Source organism: Antechinus flavipes, chromosome 1 (genome assembly GCF_016432865.1).
Source record: "Antechinus flavipes isolate AdamAnt ecotype Samford, QLD, Australia chromosome 1, AdamAnt_v2, whole genome shotgun sequence".
In the NCBI taxonomy this organism is placed as follows: domain Eukaryota; kingdom Metazoa; phylum Chordata; class Mammalia; order Dasyuromorphia; family Dasyuridae; genus Antechinus; species Antechinus flavipes.
The window spans coordinates 359,901,591-359,929,501 of NC_067398.1; the positions used below are offsets into that span (position 1 = coordinate 359,901,591).

General features: G+C 34.6%; 1 protein-coding gene across 5 annotated transcripts in view; it reads left to right on the forward strand.

Moving 5' to 3' along the window:
* DYM (dymeclin) overlaps nt 1-27,911 on the forward strand; it is a 590,636-nt gene that overhangs the window by 505,414 nt on the left and 57,311 nt on the right. For all 5 annotated transcript variants that reach the window (XM_051969633.1, XM_051969632.1, XM_051969635.1 and 2 more), the window contains one exon: nt 798-911. In XM_051969633.1, the coding sequence (XP_051825593.1) occupies nt 798-911 (114 nt within the window). The remainder of the gene's footprint in view (nt 1-797; nt 912-27,911) is intronic.

The following is a 27,911-nucleotide window of genomic DNA, read 5'->3' on the forward strand; positions in this document are numbered from 1 at the left end:
AAGAGGTTGTGCGTATCAATTGTGTGGGTTTATATGAAAAATTAAATTGCTGCTATTTTTTTAAAAATAAACTTTTAACTGGAAACACCACAAAAAAAAGTTTACTCTAAACAAACACATTAGAATCTAGCGTTTCCTAATAGAATAGTATTTCTAAGTCTTTGATTTCCCCCTGAATAAAACTTTGCATCTATGATGTAATTGTGACATTTAAGTTGTTGTTTTAAAAGACTTTTGTATAATAATGATTTCATTGTGTTAGGTGAAAAAAAAATCTGAAAAGAGTTGTTGCCTACAGGATGCTACTATTTTATTAGCAAATTCTGGTATGGTTTTGCTTCATACTGGATGTAGACTGCCAAAATTTTCAATTAACTCTAGTAGGTATGTGAGTGAATGATAGAGATAAAAAATAAAATTCAGAGCCAGTTCTGAAAACATAATTGTAGCCATTAGTTTCTTCCTATGTTTCTTTTCTTGGCATTGCTGTTAAACCACTAAACTGAAGCATTTGTTTGTTATCTACCTTCTGGGGAAAATGAAATGGAGAACACCAAACAAACAAAGACAGAAAGAAGAGCTGGAACCAGAGGAGTAGCCTCTTAATAAATGTTGATTGATAGATTGACTGTTGGAATAATCTGAAGACCCATGGTGCAGTCATTAGCCCTGTAGCCAAAGAAGTATATTTTCAGGATTATGAGGCAAAGATCACTTTTCTTTAGAGGCAGCATTATATTTTCTGAAGTAGTGTTTCCTACATCAACTTGTTTAAATCATATTGCTTTCCATTCCAGGTAATCACCTTCTTTAGCTCAAGACTACAACAAGCTGGAGCCGAGCTGTCAGTGGAAAGAGTCCTGGAAATCATCAAGCAAGGAGCTGTTGCACTGCCCAAAGACAGATTGAGGGTAAGAGCTTTCAAAGAAAAAAAGTCAATTAGAACTTGGTTCAGATACATTTATGCAAATATTTGTGTTTGAGCAGTTTAGTCTGTCAGTCAACAGGCCTTTATTAAGGTCTGTTACTGTGGACCAAGCACTGTTCTCAGCACTAGGATACAAAGAAAGGCAAAAACTATTCCCTGCCTTCAGGCAGCTCACAGTCTACAACAGCATGCATAAAACTATGTACATACAAGAAAGTGCAAATAGAAGGTTTTCTAAGAGGAAAGACACTGAGAGAAGGAGAGAGGATCTTTTCCAAAGATGGGATTTGATCTTGCAATAAGACAAAATGGGTTAAAGAGCTGAGAAGGGAGAGAATTCTAGATAGGTAACAGTCAGTGAAAACTCATAGTCCAGAGTTGAAATATACTGCAAGAGGGTAAAGAATATCAAGAAAACCAGCATACAAATATGAAGACAATGGAGGCAGGGAATGGAGGACCATATGTGAAGAACAGAGTGAGACCAGTTTAGTTAGACCATAGAGACAGGAAAAGGAGAAATGTATAAAGAGGCTGGAAAAACAGGCTGAAGCCAGGTTATGAAGGATTCTAAAAGTCGAACAGGAATTTTTATTTTATCTTAGAAGGAATAAGTAGCCAGAGGTTTTGTTGAGTAGAGCAGAGACATGGTCAGATTCTTGCCAAAGGTAAATCATGTGGATAACTGATTGGATGGATTGGAGCAATGAAAGACTTAAAGGACAAAATCAAGAGGTTATTGCAGTGCTGTAGACTAGTGATAATAAGGGCCTGACCTAAGATGGTGGCTGTATTAGTAGAGAGAAGGGATTAGATGCATGAGATATGTGAAGATAGAAAGAACTACATTCCATGACAGATGTCCATTTTGTGGTGCCTGGAGTAAGAAAGGGTAGGAATAATATCCTAGTTATAACCCTGAGAGCCTGAAAGAATGGGTGGCATCTTCGGGAAGTTTAGAGGCTAGTGGTAGATTTGAAAGGAAAGATTGAGTTCAATTTTAGACATTTTGAGTTTGAGTTATCTCCCATATATAATTTGAAATATCTGTTGGCAGTCAGTAACACCAGACTAAAACTCAGAGGTGAGACTGAATTATATATACATCTAAGAGTTACTTGCTTAGAGTTAATGCAGTTATCAAGAGAGAACATGTATAAAATTAAAAGAAGAGGATCTAACACAGAATCTTGACAAATATCTACGGTTAGGTGGCAAGCTATTAATGATGAACCAGCAAAAGAGACCAAAAACATCAGTATGGTAAATGTTGTTGGCCCCTCAGTCATCCTGTCCTCCAAGGTTATCAGATTCTTTCACTTCCATGTCCTATACTTTGACTCCACCTTAGCAAGACTGATCATAACTTAAATCTCACCATTACCATAAATATTTTGTTTCCATGTTCAATAACTCTGAAATTCTTTATATAATCATAACTGCCTATCCTTCCATCTCTTCCTGGTCTTCATTATTAAACCTATTCTTTAACATTGCTATGGTCTCCAATCTACCAAGACGCATCCAGGAACTATATTAACACAATTACAAAACTTTTCATACAAATAAAGTTAGATCTAAATAACATGCTAATATAATAAAACTGACAATTCTGCCTAAATTAATCTACTTATTCAATGCCATACCAATCATACTGCCAAGAAATTACTTGATAGAGCTTAAAAAAAAAAAAAAAGTAATAACAAAATTCATCTGGAAGAACAAAAGGTCAAGAATTTCAAGGGCATTAATAACATCACCATGGTCTCTAGTTCCTTCATCCCTCAGTTTTCGTGAGGTCATCATCCACATTCTGCTTTCCCTTTATTTTTTCTGCATTCTTGAACAATTCTCTCCATGAGTTGCCTTGCCCTCTTGTCCTGGCATTGCTCACAACTTGCCATGCTGCTACCCCAGATGACCTTCATCATGTCCATCCTTCCCCTGGAAGAAGGCAGACCGCCATGTTGCCTGGGCTCTCGCTGATCCAGGTCAGTACTTCTGCACTTCTCACACTTCCTCCCAGTGACTCAGATTTTCTCTTCCTTGTCCCAGGTTCCCATGCCATCCCTTTTCTTTCTGTTGCCACACCTTATAGGAAATGATTTGAACTTCTTTTCCCCTATTCTTTATCTCAATATCTATTGACCATTCCCCATTCTTTTCTCTTTTGTTTCCATCTGCTTGTGCCCTTTGGTTCCATTCCCTGCTTGTCTTCTTCAGTTCATTCTCACATTCATCCTTTATGTCTTACTGTCTCCTGGCTTCTTTTATGCCGTCTTCAATCATAGTCAAATCTCCCTCATCCTTTAAAAGTGTTTACTTTACCCTAACATTCCTCCTAGAGATCATCTTATATTCTCTCCTCTTTTTTTCAGGACATTTTGAGGAAAAAACAGTATTCTTTGTCTTCCTTCCTCTCTTCTCTCGCTTCCAATCTGGCTGCTTATCTCACCATTTAACCAAAAACAATTTTATTCTCCCCTATATTATCTATGATCTTTTAATTGCCAAATCCAGTGACCTTTAACATTCATCATCCTTATTGACCTCACTTTAATATTAGCCATCCCTTTCTTCTAGACAGATAGATGTAACATTTATTAAGTATTCACTATGTACCAGGCATTATATTAAGAAATGATAATACAAATACAAGCAAAAATAATAATCTCTATCCTCAAGGAGTTCATATTCTGTTGGGAGAAAGCAACATATAAAGGGGAACTGGAATGGAGGGAGAGAGTACCCATATGGTACAAGGCTGCTCAGGAGAGGGTGGGAATCAGCAGCAGAGCTGGGAGAGAAGTGAGTTTATATGACCTGGGCATTTCATGAAATGACAGCCCTTGCCAGGGACTCAAAAATCCGAGTGGGCCAGAGAAACAGAGAAAGCATCTCCCATGCTGAGAACCGGACTAAGGAGAAAGAATAAATCCTCCTTTATAAGGAGGTTGAAAAGTCCTAGAGTCAGATGTGGAACTGGGAGAGAAACTCTCCTCCCTGGGTTCTCTGAGCTCTCCTGCCTGCCTAGTCTTCCCTCAGTCTCCCCTGCTAACACAGCTCCCAATACATAGTATATAAACCAAAGTGTGCTCTAATTCAAAGAGCCCCTGCCTATAATTCAGAAAACCTGAGTTCTTCTACTGACCATACCAGCTACTAACTACTATGTGCATCATTTTGAGTAAGACATTTCACTTTTCTGGCCCTATAAAAATGATGAGTGTGAACCTCTAAGGTCCTTTCTAGATCTGATATTGGCAGTGAAATTTGAATCCACATTTCTATTGTGCCCAAGATCAGTCTTTTCCCCACTGTTCCATCCTTCTGTTAATAGTATTCCAACATATCAACACTTTAATCTTTTTAATAAATAACTAACACATATCAGTAAAAAAGATTATAGAACATATATTGTAGCAACTTTATATGTAAGATTGACATAAAAGAGAAGTAACTTCAAAATGGAAATGCTTATTTAATATACATTTCAAAGTTTGGAATACAATATGGCTTGTTGATTTATTCTTTCTTAGGGCATAAATTAAACATGGAAAATTTCAAAGTTATTTCCAACCACAATTTGGATTTCTGAGAGAATTATTCTTGCCTCTTACACATGAGAAATTGATATGCTGATGGGCACTGAAAGTAGATTTGCCATAACTTTTAAAATGCCATTCAGCTTGGAGAACTGGAAGCCACATTCATGGAAGAATCTCTTCCAACTTGAGGGAGATAAACAAAAAGATTTGGAGGATCCTGTCATAGTAATTGACTTTCAACCAAATAAAATATTTTTCAATCAAATGTTATTTGACATAACCCTGTAAAATATTTATATAATTTCTTGCGTAGTAATATATTCTCTTTGGATAAGTCCGTCTATACAGTTAAACAACTTGGCTGTTCAGAATAAATAGAATTAATATCATTTTAAACATTTTCCTCTTACTACTATATTGTAAAATCCTGGATAGGCAGATCTAGGTAGTTTTTTCAGACTTTTTTACATAAATAGAGACATAAAGAACAGGCAAAGTTGCTTATTTCTCCTTTTAGTCTGTGGAAAGAAATAGATGAAGCTAATGGACCTTCCTGGTACTTACGTAGAAGCTGCAGCTCAAAGATATCATTGTTTTCATTATAGGCAAGCAGTGTATAATCTAGGCTCCTGTTATGTTTATTAACAGCAATTTAAAGATCACTATGATATGTGAAAATTGGCCCCCAGTACTCATTGATTCTTCTTCATCACCACCCTCACCTCCTTTTTTTGTGAAGTTTACAGTCTTTCACTTACTTCCTTTTAGTGAATCATCTATTTAGTTTGAGGATTAGGAATGTGAGAAAGGTAATACTCTGGTGTCCGGGAATTAACTCCTGATTTTCAGTGACAAGTAGCTAGGAGAATAATCCCTTTTGCATTAAGTAGGAAAACTTGATAGGAACACAAGTGATTACCTGAAATAAATTATTTCAGTTCAGAAACCAAATGCACTCATCATTTTCAGAAAAATTCAGTAGCCAGTTTCATAAAAAATTATTTTTATATCTCAGAGAACTTTACATTTTTATTCTACAAAACAAATAGAAAAATCAGCTAAACTGAAATTTTAGGCGTTTTTTAAAAACTCCATATTTTGGTTGGCTCTCAAAATTTTTGTTGCTTTTTTTTTTTTTTTGGAGGAGTGGGAAGTCTCTTTTCTTAACTTTAGTGTCATTGTTCATTTAATCTTGATTCCAAAATATCAGTATCAATTACAATCAACTATAATTTAGTGTCCCTTATTTCCCCTCAATGTTTCGAAACATTAATGTCTCTCTCCAAACTTTGGCCTTCAACTGACACTCAAAGTTGTATTGTGTCAGAATAGAAGTAGGAAATTTTCAATTTCCAATGCTTTAAGTAGTATTCTTCTCTCTATAGAATTAGCATTTCTTTTAGCATCCGTTACTTATATGTAACCCAAATTCCTGAGTGAATGATGATAGAATGGGGCTCTACCATTTCTTCCCTTTTCTTTATATTCTTCAGTTCATTTTCCTTTATTCTCAATTAGTTCCTGCTTCTCCAAACCCTCCACATCAAAGACTGTTCACTCATCCTTTACTCTGGATTCATTTCTTTCTCATATGTGATAAAAGATGGTATGAAGAAGCAATACTGAATCTGATCTTAGAAGATTTAGGTTTGATCTCAGATGTACTGCTTTTTACCATATTCGTCATGCTGTACAAGAAAAATCAAATGAAAAGTGGGAAAAAAAAAACATGATAAAGGAAAATAAGCAAACAACAAAAAGTACAAATACTAAGTTTTGAGCCACATTCAGTCTCCATAGTTCTCTTTCTGGATGTGGCTGGCACTTTCTACCACAAGTCTATTGGATCACCTCATTATTGAAAAGAACCAAGTCCATAACAGTAGATCATCATGCAATCTTGTTGTTATTGTGTACAGTGTTCTCTTGATTCTATTCACTTAGCATCAGTTCATGTAAGTCTCTCCAGGTGTCTCTGAAATCGTCTACTGATCGTTTCTTATAGAACAATAATATTCCATAACATTTATATACCATAATTTATTCAGCCATTCTCCAACTGATGGTCATCCACTCAGTTTCAAATTCCTTATCATGACAAAAAGGGCTGCCACAAAATTTTTGCACATGTGAGTCCTTTTCCCTCTTTTATGATTTCTTTGGTATACAGGCCCAAAAGAAATACTCTTGGATCAAAAGCGAACGCAGAGTTTGATATCTCTTTGGGCATAGTTCTAAATTGCTCTCCAGAGTGGTTGGATTTTTTCTTAACTCCACCAACAATGCATTTCCACATCTCTTCCAACAGTTTTCATTACTTTAACCTGTCATCTTAGCCAGTCTGAGAGGTGTAATCAAGATGCTTTTTGGAAATAATCAGAGAGCCCATAAAATTGTTTCTTCTTGCAATTAAAAAGTTACCTCCACCAACTCTTTTATTTGTCTCACCAAGGAAAACTGATGAGCTGGCTTACAATTTCCTTTTATCTTTTGACTTATTTTAGAGCAACAATATCAATTTTGCTAAGATTCCATTCTTTTAATAATATATCCACTAACTGATCATTAAATAACTGATTTTACATTTAAACTGCCAATAGCTACATTGTTTGCAAACTGTATGAAAATAGTGGGTTTTAGCTCTCTCTGCATCATCTTCTATAACTTTGCTACCATCATTGTAAAATCAGAAGGGAGCCACACAGAAATAAAGATTGGTCTTATATTTTTCTTTTTTTCATATGTTGCTTTTATCAAAGAATCAAGTGTTCCATATTAATGCTGAGTCTCTCCATATTTAGTATCTAAATAGGCTGGGATAGAAAACTTGGTATAATTACTGGAACAATACTCCAAATTTTTCCAACATGGTTGAACTAGCCAGGATATATGCATTTGCTCCTTTAGCATACCTTTTGAAAACTTGTTCTTTTCTCCATGCTACAGTGAGGCACTGAAATATGATTGTGGAGGGATTCAAATAAAGGTGACTAAAGTTTCTCAAAATCTAGATCAATTATATATACTACAGGTTGTTTTAAATTGATGTTTGATGTAATGAATAACCAAATTTAATTCTATACTGTGCATGGTTTGTTTCTTTTGAGAGATTTTGAGCCTTCCTTTTGTGTATATCCTTTGAAGTTGTGCTGTATTGTATTCACTTTAAAAAGCATTGATACAAAATAGATATATTTGTAATATCTACCCTTAATATGTTCAGTTTGAGTGTCTTATATTCATTGTGCTTCTCAGTGTTAGTCATTTTTTAAAAAATCTTTATACAGATTTTTCTTTCATGTGGAGAAAATAAAGGAAAAACTAATCCAACTTTCTTCTTTTTACTTATGACAAGTTAAAAGCTTTTTATTTTAACATGTTTGTAAAAAAATTATTTTTATATTTTATAAGTTTTGATATAATGTGATGATGTGTGTATTTACCCAAGTTAACAAAGTAATTCTCCCCCCAAGTCTTTAACCAAGTGCATAAGTTAGAGAAAAGGCCTTTGTAAATATATATTTTGAAAGAAATCTACCCCTTTAACTCCAGCTTTCCATAGCAGCAGAAGTCAGAATTTTTTCTTTCCAGAAGATTGTTTCTTCATATCTAAAAGGTGATAGTTTCTTCAGATTTAGAAAATGATAGTTCCTTCAGATCTAGAAGTATGCCACTATTGAGTAATTTTTCCTTTTGATATCCACTGTAACTTAGAGAGTCTTGGTGTTTTGGCAGACTTTTTTTATTTAGAGTGAGGCATGTTCTTTGCATCCACAGGGCAAAAGATTTAGAATTAGATGAGACCTTCGAAGCCACCTAACCCCACAAAGTTTCAGCTTCCTGTGGGTTTTGGTGGGGGTGTTCTTAACCAAGCACACTTCCCCAGAGCTTCCAGAAACTTACCAGAGCATGTCAAACTTTGAAGGAGACTCAAGTCTGGTACCTAAAATACAGATGTGCTCTTTACATGCAGCAAAACTAGTCTTTGGGGGGAATATATAAAAATGAGCTCACAGAGGGAAAATGTGTACATGACTGCTTTCTTTGTACCAGGTTTCATTTGGGGGGCAGCTGGGAAAATGTGGAATGAATAACCATACCAAAGATGCCCTTAAGCATCCGGCTCTGTCAGTAACAAGTTTCTTGGCACCAAATTTGTTAGTTTTTTAGGATCTGAAGCCTTGAGAGCATAGCCTGATTCTATAGACAGTATGAATACTGTTGATGCCTGGAAGTGAGTTTTAGATAATTAATTAGCATAATTTCCTTTTTCCTGGCAATGGGGACTATACAGGTACTATACAACATTTCCAAAAACTTTTAAGGAAAATGAAAAGCATCTATGGCCTCTGTGTCATCTAATGTGTTAAAAATTCACAGATACCTAGTCTATTTTGAAAACTTAGAAATAGTAAGAAGTTCTTTAGCCGAAATCTAACTTAAACTAATAATTAGAACATATGTTTCAGGGGATTTCCTAGTTCTTGGATGACATAATATCGATTATATTTTTCAAAATCATTGTAAATGCAGCACTTTTAAATATGTACAAAGATATGTGCTTATAAAGCAAATTAAGCAGAAATTATTTATGTCACAAAATGGCCCAAAGCATTTGCCACAGATTTCATTAAATAGTAAAGTCCTCAACTATATTAAAAAATTAAATTTCAAAAAAATATTTTTGGGCTCTCTGATTATTTCCAAAAAATTCTGGGGTTCTCGTAGAAAAAGGGGGCAAAGTTTAGCTCTTTTATCTAGAGAGGTAAATCAAGTTACTAGTAACCTAATCTAGGGTACAGTAATGACTTGGAATTTGTCTCCACATTCTTAATCTAAAAGATGTTACATTTTCTTCAGCATTTTTGAGTGATAGTGATAACTTCCACTCTTTGCTTATTCGTGACCCTGCACTCCAGCCAAACTGGGCCCCCCTGATCTTGCTCCCATTGTCTTTGCTGCCTCATTTCTATGCCTTTACTGAAGCTGTTGCCTTCTCTTAGAATAATGCCTCTCTCCCCGCCCCCTCTGTGTCCCCCCCAGCCCTAAACTCTATTAAAAAATTTACCCTTTGAACAAGCTGATTATACAAAGACCTGGAAAGATTTACATGAACTGATGCTGAGCAAAACAAGCAGAACCAGGAATACATTATATACAGTAACAGCAAGATTGTGCTATGATCAACTATGAAAGACTTGGTTCTTCTCAATAATTCAGTGATCCGAGGCAATCCCAATAGACTTTGGACAGAAAATGTCATCTGCATCCAGAAAAAGAGCTAAGGAGACTGAATATAAATCAGCACATACTATGTTCATTTCTTTTTTCTGTTTTTTCATCTCTCCCATGGTTTTTCCTTTTTGCTCTGATTTTTCTCTCTCAACATGATTCATAAAACAGTGTGTATTAAAAATAAATAAACTTACTACAATTAAAAAAAAAAAAGAAAGAAAAAAAAGAGAAATCTACTCTTTCTTTGAGACCTCACCCACATTTCCAAAGTCACTTCCTCATTGAAATATCCTTTCATCTCCCAGGGAAAAGTAGGTCCAATTTGATTCCCAAAGCCCTTTGCTCACATCTCTTAAGATTTTTGGCACACACTTCCCTACTTAATTTTAAACTTCTTGAGGGAGCTTGTTCAACTCAGAAATTATCTAGTCAAACTCTTTCATTTTACCAGAGAAAAGTAAAGGAGAGAAATTATGTGACTTTCCTAGGTCACACAAGTATCCTGTAGCACTGGGAATCCAAATCCTCTGACTCCAAATACCAAGACATTTTGTCCTTGGATAGCTATTTGTAAAGATTTCTAAAATCACTTTGGCTATTTGCACCGAACAAGTGTCCTCCAGTTTACAGAAATTGTAGGGTAATGAGAGGGCACTGCAGAGAAGGAAGCTTACATTTGTGGAGCTTCCCAGTTGTACAGAAAGGGGTCATTTTCACTACCTGAAAAGGCAGTTTACATTTACATAACTTAGGGAGCTGAGATTTTTTTCAAAAGAGAATTATAAAAGCCAAAGGATTTAGAGTATTCTTTATCTCTTCCCAAATACTCTAATAATATTTCATGAAACAGAAATTGAGAACTGCATCTTTCACACCCAATCAACTCACTTCCTTCTCCAATAATACTCCAATAATAGAGCTTCTTTAGGTGGTAGTACCAAAGCATATCCTTTTCATTCTAGCATATTATTTCTTCTCAGAAACCAACCCAGTCTAAGAGCAGCAGTATATCCTGTGACATTCATTACCTCTCTGTCCAGCTCCTAAAGAGAATTAGTGTTGTAACTAATACCATATTTATGAATTGCCTTCAAGGAGCTTTTTCAAGTGAGATGTACAAATTACTTTTCCTCAGATATTTTCAGGTTATGAATACTATATACTTTATATTATTATTACATTCCATTTTCAGAAGTCAGTTCTTTACATGAAAAACTAAAATGGCTTCCCAAAACACTAAGCCAAACTGTAATCTCAAAATCTAAAAAAGCATTGGGTTTGCTTTTGTACTATAGCCACCATTTGCTCATGGAATCAAAATAGCATTTTCAGTGAAACATTTTAAGAGTTTCCTTCTGGCATATTTTTTTATAATATGGAAAAGGGGGGAGGGAGGCATAAAGAGAATAAGGGAGGAATTCGCAATGATATCTAACAGTGAAAGGAAAAAGCACTTTTCATTTTATGTGTCTTCCTGGCATGAAGTTAAAAACATACTAATGCTTTTCTGACACCTTCCTATCAAAACAGTCTAAACATTACTACAGCACTAACAGAGGAAAATATGCGTTAGCAAGCTCTGAAGTGTCTAAAGTTTAAACTCTTCCCATGTAATATCATATTCTTACTGTAAACTAGCCAGAATGTTTTCCAGCAGAAAATAATAATTATGTCTTCAACTGGAAAGAGCACTTCATCAAAGTTTTTCTTTACAGAAGAAAGTAAACAGTCTCTCAACCCTTTCTGCCATCTCCCCCACTCCCTCCGCCCCCCTCCAACACTTAGATTGCTTTTCCTTGTTTCCCAGATTCACTATAGTAAAGGGGTTGCGTTTACTACATTGTAGAAATTCCTTCTTTTCACAGCCACGCTTCTCTCAGAATGAGGATGAAATTGCATGCAAATTATTTAGTTCATCTATGAGAGCCAGTTTCCAGTGGTGAGGCCCAGGAAATCTTTTCTTTTTTGCCTGTCCTGTTTAATCTTAAGAAAATCACTTAATCTTTCTGTGTCTCCATTTTTTCATAAGTAAGTTAATAGACTTTGGGGGAGAGAGGCATGGAAGAGAGATGTAAAATGTGTTTTCCTGCTTTGATGAAAGTTTCTACAAAGTATGAAATTGGGAATTAAGGTGAAGGGAGAAGGGGGAAAACAGTATTTGGGCCTAATATGCCTTATGCCAGCAATTTTTGTCCTGTGTAAACAACATGATTCACCTTTGCCAGGGGAACTGTTGTGAGTCACATTGATCAACAAGAATTTGGCTGAATGATTAAGAAGCCTCTATGGAGCCAAGGAAAAGCATACTTAAAGAGGGAATTTCCCTGGTTCCTCCTCTCTATAAATATCTCCAATATCCAATGATCCAGTCTCTTAGGATCATGGGTCCTCATCTATTGTCCATGTATAATTTTTTTAAGCCCTGTATTCTCCTACCACATCTAGAAGGGGGAGACTAATGTTCAAGCCTGGCCCTTAGTTGCCTGGGATTTTAGTTGGTGTGCATCAAAGGGAAATCCTGTCCCGTTTACCTTGGCTTCCTCCCCTCATAGACAAAACGGCAGCTCTTATCAGAGCTATATGAGTCCAGTCACGTCAGGCCTTTTCCAAAAACACCTTTAATAATCATTCTTAAGAGCAACCTTCTTTGCCCCTGCACTACAGTACTCCTCTTTCCCCTACCTCACTATAGTGCAGAGTTCCCTAGAGAGTCACTAAAAAGGGCCAGTGCTGAAGAGAAACCAAAGGAAAATTTTTACTTGTGTTTTAGGTGATTATATATGAAATTCTTGTGCTTTGCAAGATATTTACATAACTCTTGAGATTAGTAAAAAACCTAAATTTTTCTTTTGGCTATTTATGTTGGTTGTCATTTGTAGCCATGTTTGCTACAAGGTTGGTTGAAGATGGTCCTTTAAATAACCCAGTTTTTACTGAATGCACAAGACTGATTTATATTAGTAGCATAATTATTCTCATGTCATGGGTAATGATCCTTAGTTTTTCAATTAAAACTTATAATTTTTCCATCACTTGAAAATTTTCTGAATTTAAAAAGACTGCATGTATGTTATATATTATGGATAATTAATACACATTATAGTTCATAATCATGATATCCATAAACCTTTTTTTTTCATTCCTTTCTTATGAGATGGAGACAGCAGATGGGCCTTTGTACCAAAGCAGTTACTTCTCTTTTTCGTTGATGTCACAATCACAGTTAAGATGATTTTAAAGTAATCTAGGAAACTCCCTCTCCCTTCTATTTTTCCTTGTGTTTCTCAAATTATTTATTCTGATGAAGCAAACTTCACTTTAATCATACCACCTAACCTTTAACACATTCTCACAAGTCATCTCCCCAGTCTAGGCCTAGGAACAAAACATTTATTTATTTATTTATTTAGCAAAACATCAGCAAAGAAAAAAATGTATCTTATCATTCCAAAACCATAGGAAAAAAGAAAATGGATTCAGATTCTTAGTTACATAGGAAACATAATGATTCACTAGTTTGACTCCCTTTTTCTCTTTTAAACATTTTTAGAGGGTGAAATTCACGTTCTCCTTCCTTGTACACCCTAGAACCTGCATTTTTCTCACTGTTGCTATGACATGTGTTTGTAAGAGTGTAGTTAATCAACTGCAGATTCCTTCCTGCTAATCTAAGCCTGCAAGCCACTTAAAAAGCTCGTTGGTTTAGGGGTGTGTTTGTGTGTGTGTGTGTGTGTGTGTGTGTGTGTGTGTGTGTGTTTTAATAATGAAGAGCCTGAAGCTATTATTCAAGAATATTTTTCCCTTTTTCCTTCCCTTGAGGAGCATGTGATTTTTTTTATGTGTTTTGACCTGTTTTCCTTTTTAACAAACTAAAATCTTGAATTTTAAATCTTAAATTTTTGTTCATTTTGTCCCCCAAAAAAGATTAGAAATATGGACCATTGAGAGATCACCTATAAAAGATAGTGAATTTTAAAAGAAAACTACAGAAAAACTATACATAAGGTTCTTTATGGAAGAACAAATGACAACTGTTGTGAGGACCACATGTGTTAACCTCACATAAAAGTGAAGTTTCTAATAGTTTTCTTTAACCAGTAGATGTATAGTTCATAACTTCTTTAGATGGTAAAATTATCTCACCAATTAATTAGTTTATTAAAGTTTCAAGTAGACTTTTCCACTACTTTTCATTTTAAAATTACTAAATAAAAATCCCTTTGGAAATGTCTTGGCTTTTCATAAACAGTATTGGCCACTCAAGTTGACATTCTACTTTTAGTTTTCTTTTATCTAGGTATCTCATTTATTTTTGTTCAGCACACACTCCAATCTGGGTGGGAAAAAATGCCTAAATCAAGACAGTCGAATTTTTTAGAGTTTTAAGTTTAAATGATGAAGACTGTTAGATTTTTTTTTTTCTAAATATAACTTTAACAGCCATGTGTTTCTTGCTCTACTGGTTGAAGTATATAATAGAAGGGGTGTACTAAAGAAGTTTCCTTTTTTTAAAGAGATACCACATGTTTGTGAAGTACTGTCACGTTGTGCTTCAGGAAAAGCTGTAAATGGAATCTGGCAGTTCCACTGTTTGCATGGTGCTATTTGGCTCAGCAGTGATAAGCAAGAGACAGGCTGGCTCCTTCAAGGAGTCTTTCAGTAATGTCTAAGCACTCGACAGTTCCGAAACCCGCTGGCTGACTTTCCCCTGTGGACCATTCATTTATCAGGAAATGAAATTGGTTACAGGATTTCTCACGTTGCCAAACCTCACTGACGAAATATGGTTTGTTCCTAAATTCAGGAGTAGCAAGAACATATTAACCCTTTAATGCTGCTCATCTCATCATGTCTTTGACAATGGACTCCCGTGTTTTTTAGGATTTTGAGCAGTAGGAGAATAGAGGAAGGGTTATTTCCAAAGAACAACTTTGGGGATTTTTTTTTTTTTGATCTCAGTTTGATATACAGTACTGATATATAATAAAGTTTCAGTTGATTTTACTTGTATAAAAACTAAAACCTTTGCTACAAAATGAGCCAGCCGATTGCCAAAATAACCTTATAATTTATACTATTGATCATTGTTTAATTTATGCTGAAAGTAAAAGGAACAAAAATGAAGAGCAGAAGCATGTAGTTGGATAACACAGACTGTTTGGGTATGGGAAGGTTAAATTATTACAAAGTATATAATCTAGTTCATATGTTTAAGGAACGGAACTGGGCTAAATTATCTAAAATATTCTGACATACTGAATCATTTCATTCTGTAAAACAGAATATGACAGGAGAGCATTTCTGTTATAGATCTCTATGTTCAGAACAATCTGTAGCTGCAAGCTTCTATGTTTGAAATTAACAGGCCCAGAGGTAACCCAGGCTGCATGTGGCAGCTATTAGGAGTGTGGAAGTGGTGGCTGCGTTAATTGATAGCAGTAGCAACTAGAAACAGCCTTATTTAATTATCATTAGTTTTCATGACAAGATGCTGTAAACAGGATCCTTTGTAATCTTACAATTATTATTCTTTCTCTCTTTTTCATTAATTATGAGATATCTGATGAGCCGGATTAAAAATACTTAGGAATTGATTTCTTGGACTATTGTTTGCAAAAAAGTCTCTATTTTTCTATAACTTTTTAGACCTTGCAATTAGGGTTTCTTAGTTCTTAAAGACTATTTCCATTTGAATGTCATGTTTCATATTTGCTTTAAAAAAAAAGTTTTTATAATCACAAACCCAACCTTTAGCCTGTGACAACCAGTGGTCTCCTAAAGAGACAAACTGGTTTCATAAAGGGTAGAAAAATGAATCATTCCCACCATTCATCAATGGAAGATAAGCTTTTATGATTTTCAATTTCAATCAGAGAATTGGATCTGTGATTTCCATTGTATCCCAAAATGTTCCCAGATTGAAGTAGATAGTTGTTTTCTTTTGGGGTGCTCTCATTTTCTTCTATTCATTTTTTTCATGTATGTATAGCAAAAGAATACATTCCTAGAAATGAAAACAGGGTCTTTAAAAAATGGAACTTGAGAGATATTTCACTGATGAAAGTATCAGACTGTTTTATCCTTTTTTTTTTCATTTGTTTGCAGCAAATATTTCTATCAAGTAAATATAGGTCTTATCAACACTGTGCATTCGACATTCTTCCTGTTATTAGACATGAGAAATAAGAGTGCATAGATATGCTTTCATCTCCAGTGGCCTGCTTCCCAGCCCTGACCTACCTGACACATGAAAATGAAGTTTGCAGACTTCAATGCCAGTCCTCTTCATATATTTCCCCATATTCTACCATACACTGTGACATACAACCCCATTGAAGAAAATACAACAAATATTGTGGATATTGCATATCAGGACACAGTGGGTTATGTTAGGAAAGAGTGTGGGCTCCTAATCCACTTCATTTATTTACAGTGTTCCCACTGCCCTTGGACATCTGAACATTGTGAATAAATTATTTCAGCATTTTAACTAAATCCTCATTTAAAAAATACAAATATTTGTAAGCTAAGTTTCTTTGCCATTCACTCAGCAAGTATTCAAGAATACTTGCTAGAGGACAACTTAGGCCTTCCCCAAAACTTCCTTCTTCCATTTCTCTTCAAATTTTGCTGATGGGTAACTTTAAGAAAACTGTGACTGATTTTAACTGGTATCATGATACACAGTTAGAATTGGAATTGGGCCAATGATAGAGAGTGTTATGAAGCATCTTAATTTGTACTGGTGAGGAAATAGCAATTCATTTTATAGAAAACATGCTTCACATAACCAGCATTTAATTATTAAATTTAATTATCAAATTTAATAAAATAAATTATACTATCTCATGCCAGTCTGATATTCTCTTAAAGAACTGATGACAGTAGTCTAATTTTAGCATGCTAGATTATTTAATAAAGGTTTAGAGCACTGTGGATAGTTCCATATATCACCTGTTTGGAATTCAACTATTCCAGAACAGAACCATGAGTGAGAAAGAAAGTTTAAAAAAAAAATCTTCTCATCTTCCAGAATAGATATCATAAAATCAATTAAGTTCATGTACTTTACTGTGGAATTTCCCTCTGTTTTCACTCTTGTTTTATGCACAATCCTAATAAGTTCTAATAAGCTTGATCTTTTGACATCTTCAAGCAGATTAAGAGAAGTCGAGAAGTTGCTACCTACAGCAAAACACACTAACATCAGAAAGAAATGATGGTTGATTGATAGTGAGGGAAGAGACTAAAATAAATCTATAAAAGGCAAACCCCTAAAATAAAAAAATCTCAACAGTCTGGGACCATTTGGAACAAGGGGAAACAAAACCCTGACCACTTAAAGACACTCTAAGGACATCACTAGAGAGTGTAAAAATAGATGCTTATAAATACTGTCTCTGTGCCATGAAGAAAATATTATGTATGTTCTGTAGAAGTGTATAATAATGTTTGGAAAAGATCCCATGTAAAATTATTAAAATGAAATAAAAATTTGTATTTAAAATAAGTTTCTGACTCAACTGTCCAAAAAAATCAACTATCCAGAGCAATTCATTCCTCTGTGGTTCTGGATAGTTAAGATTTTATTGGAAAGTAATGTCATTTATCACACATTTATGTAATAGTCATGGTTATGTATATATGCCTATTGGAACCCCTTATCTCCCAGACTTTATGAAGCTTATAGTGCAAAGGAGACAAAAGAATCAAGATAAATAAATACACATATGCACAAATGCATACATACTCAATATAGAAATTAGCAGGCATATTTGGAGTTACTGGCAAACCTCACTCTCAAGATTTGTAATTCCAATTTGATATTTATCCTATATGCTAATTACCTTCTAATTTAACTATTTCTTCCCTCTCCCCGCCAGAAATAACTATCTAGCACTGTTTATACAGACTTTCTTTTTTTTTCCCTTAGATATATGTTTTGAACATTTAATTTTCCTAAGTGAGTATGTAATCATCTAAAGCCTAAGATGAAGCTCATTTTCCCATACAGACACAAGACTCATCTTCTATCTAAGCTTCCGACTACCTAGGTAAATGCTCAGATACTAAAGTGGATCTTTTATCTAACCAGTTGGAACAGTTCATTCCATGCACTAGTCCTTCCATAAGTTCACCTCAAGGACTCCTCTAAATGTGATGGAGATCTTCTTTACTTTCTCTTGACATGTGGATACTGATGTTAATGTCATTTTTATAATATCCCTGAATACATGCTCATTTTAACCCAATTTTCTGATCTCCAGTTGGGATAGTGGTTTGGGATCATTTATATGGATTTGGGGACTTCGGTTGGGGGAATACTATTCAAGTGACTTATGTACATAAGAGCTTTTGTTTTTCATGGGATATATCATTTTATTCTATGGAGTCAGAATGGGAGAATCATTCTTATTAATTAGCTTTGATTCAAAACTTACCAAGCACGTACCATCTGTAGGGTGCTGGATATTTAATATGCAGACATGAAAGATGAAGAGAATCTCCCAGAGAGCTTGCAGACAGGGATAAAGCGTGAACACAGATAATGAGAACACTGGATGGAGGATGACAAATGCCTAGGAAAGCTTTTGACACAGAGATGAGACACTGAGTGGGCAGGAAGAATTCTGGCTGCAGAACTTAAGCAAGGCATTGTTACTAAGATAGCACCTAAACTATCCCTTGAAAGACAAAGGAAACCATCTGGGCAGGACAGTTAGACTATGCAAATTCAGAAAGGTGCCAGAAGGCAGGACAAAATCAAAGTGGTCCAGTAAATTACCTTAAGCTAGAAAGGGTAGTTTGAAGGCAGGTTGTGGGGCCCAAGGATACTGCTGACAGGACTTCTGTTCATAGAGGTGGGACCAGATGACATTGAAGTCCCTTCTCATTTTGAGAGTCTGTGATTCTGAAAAAAGCCAGAATAAAAAATTGGGGTTTCATTAGATGGACAAGGAGGACTTACTGAAAGATTTCTGATAGAGGAGGAATATGAACAAATCTGCACACTGGGAGATTATTTTTTAGTAGTGTGAAGTTGGTTTACAGAAGGCAGAGACTGAAAGCAATAAACAATTATCATTGCTTAGATTAGAAATAATAAGGATGCCAGGGTGGAGAGTCTTTGGAAAGCGCTGGGAGTAGAAAAAGAGGAAGGGGAAAGTTAAAAAAGATATTAAGGAGACAAAATTAAACAGCTAATAAGCTCTTGAAGAGGTATGGTAAAGTTTTTTACAAAGTTTAGCTGAAAATGACTTCAAGATTTTGTCAAGGTTACTAAAGCAATGACTGTCCTCATCAACAGAATTAGGAAAATTAGGATAAGGAGCAGATGGAAAGAAAGATTATAAGTTCACTTTGAGACTTGTATTCAAGGCATGGTTTAGAGGGAAGGGACCTTAAAGATCATAAAAGCCAGACTATTCATTTCATTGCTAAGGAGGTTGAGGTCCAGATCTAATGCTGGAGAAACTGAGGCAAGATAGAGATTAGAGAGTTTTTAATATATTAATATTTTAATAATATTAATATTATTTATTATATGTTATATGATTACATATATTATATTATATTATAATAAACAAAATAAAAATATTTTATTTGAAAGGGAGAGATTTACTGGGACCAAGTGGATCCATGGTTTGGTCCCAGAGCTGAATGAGATTATGTCTCCAAGAATCCAACCAACAATGTGAGTTCTCAATGACATATACACGTGGCTCAGATTCAGGGGTAGACTGAGGCAGGGGTGGAGTCAGATTACTGAGAGCAGGAACGGGACTAACAATCCAGTTCTGACAGGGTGGAGGGGAGGCATTCTGATAAATTGGGATTACGGAATGGGGAGAGGCACTAGACATTCTGATGGTGTCTAAAATAGTAGGTCTTTCTCTTTATCTGGATCATCATGATTAGGAGGGAGAAGTGGTGTTGTAGGATTGAACAGAACAATTAGAAACTGAGGCAGAACAATCAGGGAAACTGAGGCAGGACAATTTAGGCAAACTGAGGACAATTAGGGAAACTGAGTCAGGATAATAAAAGAACTGTGGCACAACACAAAGGCATTAAATCATTTGCTTAAAGTAATACAGATAATAAGGACTAAGTGGCTTCTGACTTCAAATTCATTGTTCTTGTAACAGTGCCTTTCCCAGTTCAGCAAAAAAAAAAATTTATACTTTTATGACCAACTTTAATTATTTCAATCAAAGACTTATAACTACAATACAATATAATTAATATCTGTTGGTAACTGATGATATTTGATTTCTCGGGAGTATTTTTGAATTTCATCTCTTGAATTTAGAGAGAAAATTGGCTTCAGTAAATGTTTCTCCATTCTGATTCCTGGGTTTGGTTGTATTGTAGGTTAAGTTATATCCCTCTTTCCTCAAGTTCAGACACCTCTGTGCCATATTTTCCATCATAATAAGGAAAACTGATAACATGAATGTTTAATTTTGTTAACAAGCGTTCAGTGTGGTAATGAAATTGCATAGTTCTGAGAAGTCTCGAAAATCCCATGCATATCAATCTATGACATTTTTGGTTAGTTTCTTCAGACTCAAGTGACAAAATGAAATGGGATGAAAATTATGAACTTCCTCCCTCAAACCCTCAATGTGTTTTCAATTAGGATTAAAACATTAATAACAGAAATTTATAGTTACGTGGTGCTTTCTTAACAACCCTAATGAGATTGAGCAATTGTTATCCTCATTTTTCTAGATGAGGAATAGAAATCCAGAGAGACAAAGTATGAGTGACATGAGCTATCATGTCTTTGCTTTTTCTGCTGGACCACATTCACAGTGGGAAAATAAATTTAATCAGGAAGACAAATAACTTTAGAGCTCAGAGGGACCCTGTAGGTTATCTGAGACATAGTAAATGAGGAAAATGGGGACCATAAAGAAAAGGTCATTTGCCTAAGGTCACAGAGGTAGGGAATAAGTAATAGAGCTAGAATTCTACCTTGGGTCCTCAGCCTCCAAATCTGGCATTTAACTTAGTATAGCATCACATGGTATGTTAATTATGCATTTATTTGTAGAGTCAGATTTTATTTCCTGAAGAATTTTTTTTTTGTATTCAAAACTATATAGGTTAAATAAGCTAGTAATTAATACAGTAGTTATTAAGATATTTATTTCAAATGGTTAGAAGTTGAGCTTTTTGACAGAAAAGAAAATGAGAATTGTAACATTGACATCATGAGCATTACAAGATTCAGAAGACACTGTCCACTTTTCATGTGCCACCCATCTCTCTGCTGCAAATCCTTCCTTATTTCCTACAGGATCAATTCCAATTTATAACTGCCATTCAGGGCCTTCACTATCTAAATCATATCTTCCTCTTTAACTGTATTTCCTACTGTTCCCTTGCACAAATTTTCCCCAAAACCATTTTTAAATGAATAAATATTTATTTTCTTTTCCATCCCCTCAGCTACTCCCCCCACTCACCACTACTGGAGAAAAAGAAAAAGAAAATCTTATATAACAGTTATGCATAATCTAGCAAACTAAATTACTTTATTGTTAAGTCCATAAATTTGTGTCTGTATATTGAATTCACTACCGCTCTGTCAGGAGGTATGTAAAGTTGGTACTATGAAATTATTGGTACTCTGAAATTATAACTAGTCATTGCATTGATCAGAGCTGTTAGGCTTTATAATGTTGTTATTGTATAAATTGTTCGGGTTCCTGTTCCTCCTCATTGTTTCACAAACATATCATGTGCTTGTAAACTACATGGAATGTCATCACTACCTCTTGCCTTTCAGGATTCAGTTCTAGCTCTTCCTCATGGCCGTCCTCAGTCATCCCCATCTCTTAATAATGTTAGTGATTATTTCTTTGTGTTTGTTATTTTATTTGTTTATTTTTTCTCAATAATATTTTATTTGTCCAAATATATGTAAAGATAGTTTTCAGCATTCATTTTTGTAAGACTTCTCTCCAAATTTTTCTCCCTCTCTCCCTTATCTCCTCCCTCCCCAAGACAGAAAGCAATCTGGTAGTATAGATTAAAATGTACAATCCTTTTAAACATATTTCCATATTTGCCATGTTGTACAAGAAAAATCAGACTAAAAGGGGGAAAAGGACAAGAAAGAAAAAGCAAACAAACAGAAAAGGTCGGGGGGGAGGGAGGAGGGGGAAAAGAATATTCAGTCTCCATGGTTCTCACTCTGGATGCAGATGGCATTTTCCAGACCAATTCTGTTGGAATTGTCTTGGTGATCACTTCTAAATTTCTATAGTAATTGCTATCTCTACCACTGATAGGGCATTTAACATAATGCTCTTGCTCTCTATCTTCTGCACTTGAAATTCCATAGCCCTAGTCTGTCCAAATTTGGGCTCTTGAAAGGGAAGAATACAGTGGTTCTAGCGCTGTATTATTCTTATTATGCCATAATGCATTAGAAAAATACAACATAATATAATATAATATAATATACAATTTTATAACATATAGCATGTTTTTATTGTACATTCAATCTCCATAGATCTTTTTCTGGATGCAGGTGGCATTTTCTATCCTAACTCAATTGGGATTGCTTTGTGCACTGAACCACTGAGAAGAACCAAGTCTTTCATAATTGATCATCACACATTCTTGCTATTATTGTGTATAGCGTACTCCTGGTTCTGCCTGTTTTTCTCAGCATCAGTTTGTGTAAATCTTTCCAGGCCTTTCTATCTCAGAATTGTTTTAATTTGCATTTCTCTAGTCAATGATGATTTTGAACATTTTTTCATATGACTATAGATCATCTGAAAATTGTCTGTTTATATTCTTTGACCATTTATCAATTAGGGAATGACTTATGTTTTTATAAATTTGATACAGTTCTTTATATATTTTAAATATATATTTTATATCTAAAATATATAGAATGAGACCTTTATCAGGAACACTGGCTGTAAAGATTTTTTTTTCCCCAGCTTTGTATTTCCCTTTTAATCTTGTTTCTGTTGGTTTTGTTTGTGCAAAAACCTTTTAATTTAATGTAATCAAAATAGTTCATTCTATCTTTCATAATGTTCTCTAGTTCTTCAGTCATAAATTCCTTCCTTTTTAGGGAGAGAATTCTTTCTTTTTTATATATCTTTTTATTTACGAGACATATGCATGGGTAATTTTTCAGTATTGATCCTTGCAAAACTTTCTGTTTCAACTTTTTTTTTTGTAATTTAAAAATTTTTTATTATAGCTTTTTATTTACAAGATATATGCATGGGTAAATTTTCAGCATTGATAGTTGCAAAACCTTTTGTTTCAACTTTTCCCCTCATTTTCCCCATTCCTTCCCCCAGATGGCAAGTTGACCAATACATGTTAAATATGTTAAAGTGCAAGTTAAATACAATATATGTATATATGTCCATACAGTAATTTTGCTGTACAAAAAGAATCGGACTTTGAAATAGTATACAATTAGCCTGTGAAGGAAATCAAAACTGCAGGCAGACAGAAATAGAGGATTTGGTCAGGAGCATATATTTAAAACCATCAGTAAGCATCATATGCAATGGAGAAAAACTGGAACCTTTCCCAGTAAGATCTGGAGTGAAGCAAGGTTGCCCTCTATCACCATTATTATTTAATATCGTATTAGAAACACTAGCCTCGGCAATAAGAGTCGAGAAAGATATTAAAGGAATTAGAGTAGGTAATGAAGAAACCAAACTATCACTCTTTGCAGATGATATGATGGTATACCTAGAGAACCCCAGAGATTCTACTAAAAAGCTATTAGAAATAATTCATAATTTTAGCAAAGTAGCTGGCTACAAAATAAATCCCCATAAATCCTCAGCATTTTTATACATCTCCAACAAAACTCAACAGCAAGAGATACAAAGAGAAATTCCATTCAGAATAACTGTTGATACCATAAAATATTTGGGAATCTATCTACCAAAGGAAAGTCAGGAATTATATGAGCAAAATTATAAAAAAGTCTCCACACAAATAAAGTCAGACTTAAATAATTGGAAAAATATTAAGTGCTCTTGGATCGGCCGAGCGAACGTAATAAAGATGACAATACTCCCTAAACTAATCTATTTATTTAGTGCTATACCAATCAGACTTCCAAGAAAATATTTTAATGATCTAGAAAAAATAACAACAAAATTCATATGGAACAATAAAAAGTCGAGAATCTCAAGGGAATTAATGAAAAAAAAAATCAAATGAAGGTGGCCTTCATTTATTATATTATATTATATTATATAATCTAAATTATATTATAAAGCAGCAGTCACCAAAACCATTTGGTATTGGCTAAGAAATAGATTAGTTGATCCGTGGAAAAGGTTAGGTTCACAAGACAGAATAGTCAACTATAGCAATCTAGTGTTTGACAAACCCAAAGCCCCTAACTTCTGGGAAAAGAATTCATTATTTGATAAAAACTGCTGGGATAATTGGAAATTAGTATGGCAGAAATTAGGCATGGACCCACACCTAACACCATATACCAAGATAAGATCAAAATGGGTCCATGACCTAGGCATAAAGAACGAGATTATAAATAAATTAGAGGAACATAGGATAGTTTATCTCTCAGACTTGTGGAGGAGAAAGAAATTTGTGACCAAAGATGAACTAGAGACCATTACTGATCACAAAATAGAAAATTTTGATTACATCAAATTAAAAAGCCTTTGTACAAACAAAACTAATGCAAACAAGATTAGAAGGGAAGCAACAAATTGGGAAAACATCTTCACAGTTAAAGGTTCTGATAAAGGCCTCTCTAAAATATATAGAGAACTGACTCAAATTTATAAGAAATCAAGCCATTCTCCAATTGATAAATGGTCAAAGGATATGAACAGACAATTTTCAGAGGATGAAATTGAAACTATTACCACTCATATGAAAGAGTGTTCCAAATCATTATTGATCAGAGAAATGCAAATTAAGACAACTCTGAGATACCACTACACACCTGTCAGATTGGCTAAGATGACAGGAAAAAATAATGATGAATGTTGGAGGGGATGCGGGAAAACTGGGACACCGATGGATTGTTGGTGAAGTTGTGAACGAATCCAACCATTCTGGAGAGCAATCTGGAATTATGCCCAAAAAATTATCAAATTGTGCATACCCTTTGATCCAGCAGTGTTTCTATTGGGCTTATATCCCAAAGAAATACTAAAGAAGGGAAAGGGACCTGTATGTGCCAAAATGTTTGTAGCAGCCCTATTTGTAGTGGCTAGAAACTGGAAAATGAATGGATGCCCATCAATTGGAGAATGGCTGGGTAAATTGTGGTATATGAATGTTATGGAATATTATTGTTCTGTAAGAAATGACCAGCAGGATGAATACAGAGAGGACTGGCGAGACTTACATGAACTGATGCTAAGTGAAATGAGCAGAACCAAGAGATCATTATACACTTCGACAACGATATTGTATGAGGACATATTTTGATGGAAGTGGATTTCTTTGACAAAGAGACCTAAGTTTCAATTGATAAATGACGGACATAAGCAGCTACACCCAAAGAACGAACACTGGGAAACAAATGTGAACTATCTGCATTTAGTTTTTCTTCCCAGGTTATTTATACCTTCTGAATCCAATTCTCCCTATGCAACAAGAGAACTGTTCGGTTCTGCAAACATATATTGTATCTAGGATATACTGCAACATATCCAACATATAAAGGACCGCTTGCCATCTAGGGGAGGGGGTGGAGGCAGGGAGGGGGAAAAAAAATCGGAAAAGAAACGAGTGCAAGGAATAATGTTGTCATTATAAAGTAATCATTAAATAAATAAAAAAATAGTATCCCAAAAAAAAAAAAAAATAGAGGATTTGGGAATTCTATGTAATGGTTCAGTCATCTCCCAGAGTTCTTTTGCTAGGTGTAGCTGGTTCAGTTCATTACTGCTCTATTGGATCTGTTCCAACTTTTCCCCTCCTTCCCCTCACCCCTTCCCCTAGATGGCAGGTTGACCAATACATATTAAATATGTTAAAGTATATGTTAGATGCAATATATATATGCATATATATATATTTAGACACACACACACAAAGTTATTTTGCTGCACAAGAAAAATTGGATTTAGAAATAAGGTAAAAAACTTGAGAAGGAAAACAAAAATGCAAGCGGACAAAAACAGAGGGAATGGAAATGCTATGTTCTGGTTCACACTCATTTCCCATAGTTCTTTATCTGGGTGTAGCTGGTTCTCTTCATTACTGAACTGCTGGAACTGATTTAATTCATCTCATTGTTGAAGAAAGCCACATCCATCAGAATTGATCATCATATAGTATTGTTGTTGAAGTGTATAATGATCTCCTGGTTCTCTCATTTCACTCAGCATCAGTTCATGTAAGTCTCTCCAGGCCTTTCTGAAATCATCCTGTTGGTCATTTCCTTACAGAACAATAATATTCCATAACATTCATATACCACAATTTACCCAACCATTTTCCAACTGATGGGCATCCATTCAATTTCCAGTTTCTAGCCACTACAAATAGGGCCGCCACAAACATTTTTGCTTATACAGGTCCTTTTCCTTTCTTTTAAGATCTCTTTGGGATATAAGCCCAGTAGTAACACTGCTAGGGAGAGAATTTTTAACCAAACCAGAAACAGGAAAATACTTAATACAAAATAGATCATTTAAATTTCATAACATTGTAAAGCTCTTGCAAAAACAAAATTAATCAGCTGGGTTTAAAAGGGAAATTCTATTGTGTAGAAGTCTTTACATCAAATGTCTTCAGTAAGAGTTCAATTTCCAGAATGTGTAGGAAATAAATATATAATCAAAAGCCATGATTAAATAGGCAAAGGAGATGAATAAATACTTCTTAAAAGAATTTTCAAGATATTAGCATTCTTATAAAAGAATGATCTAAATTACTATTGATAGGAAGAATACAAAGCAAATCAGCCCTGAAGTTTTACCTTACACCCAGAAAAATGACAAGATGACAAAAAATAGAAATAGTCAATGTTGGGGGAGCTTTGAGAAGATAGGCACTAATGCACTATTGAAGTTATGAATTGGTCCAACTGTTATGGGAAGCAGTTTTGAATTATGCTTTTTTTTAAGTGACTGAAATTTCTAGTGTTAGAAGTGATAGAAATTTTAATGAATGAAATTTCTGTGTGAAGAATCACTCCTCCATAAATGGAAACATGAATTCTTATCATCTGAGATTCTCCTTGCCTCCTCCCCTTCCACATCCCACATAAAATGCACCATATTTTGTCTCTTTAAAATTTCTAAATGTAATTGTAAATGTTACCCATAACACTGAGGGAGAGAACATCATAATGAATGAAAAGTTAGCAGTTAATCCTTTGAAAGGGAGTGTGTGGGAAAGAAAAAAGATAAAACAAGTCTTCTGTTTTTTAGCAAATTGTACAGATATCGTAGGCTAGTCTTCTGATTGCATTTTGAGTGGTGCGCTAAAAAAGAATTACCTTTTTAATTACATTTACAGCTAAATTACAGCTAAAGACAATTTTTGGTATTTTTTTTAAGTTTTAAATTCCAATTTCTATGCCTTCCTCCTTTTCCCTTCCCTCTCCCTGAGAATTTAAGCAATATGATATAGATTATACATGTGCACTCTCGTAAAATACATGAAAAAGCCTCATCTTAAAATGAGCAAGACAGAAGAAAAAATTGTATTTAGTGCTGTATGATTTGTTTATTTGGTTAACTCCATTAATCTATATAGTCTAGCATTGATTTGTCTAACTTGCACACTGTTTACAGTATATCTTAAACTATTCAGTACTTTCAAACAGGAGCATAGCCAATCTTGTACTATAACAGATACAGTAAAAACACAAGATTAAAAAAAGTCTTATTTCCTACAGGTATACAGATGTGCATCACAACCCCCAGTGATGTGGTTTCAATCTTTGGACATAAATTGACTTAAAGAAAAATAGCTACCAGAAGACATTATGATAACTAGGTAGTGAATATGTGTAATAAAACTATTTTTACAGGTAAAGGTACCAGAGAAGTATAGCAAAAATTATTTCAGTTTTGATCATTCCAGAAAGGCTGCCTAAAAAAAGTTAATTTCTTTCAGAAATGAACTTGGTGCTTCTGAAATTTTCATCCAGATTTTGGTCCAGTATCCTGATTTCTAACTTTACTTTTTTGCTTAGGATTTTA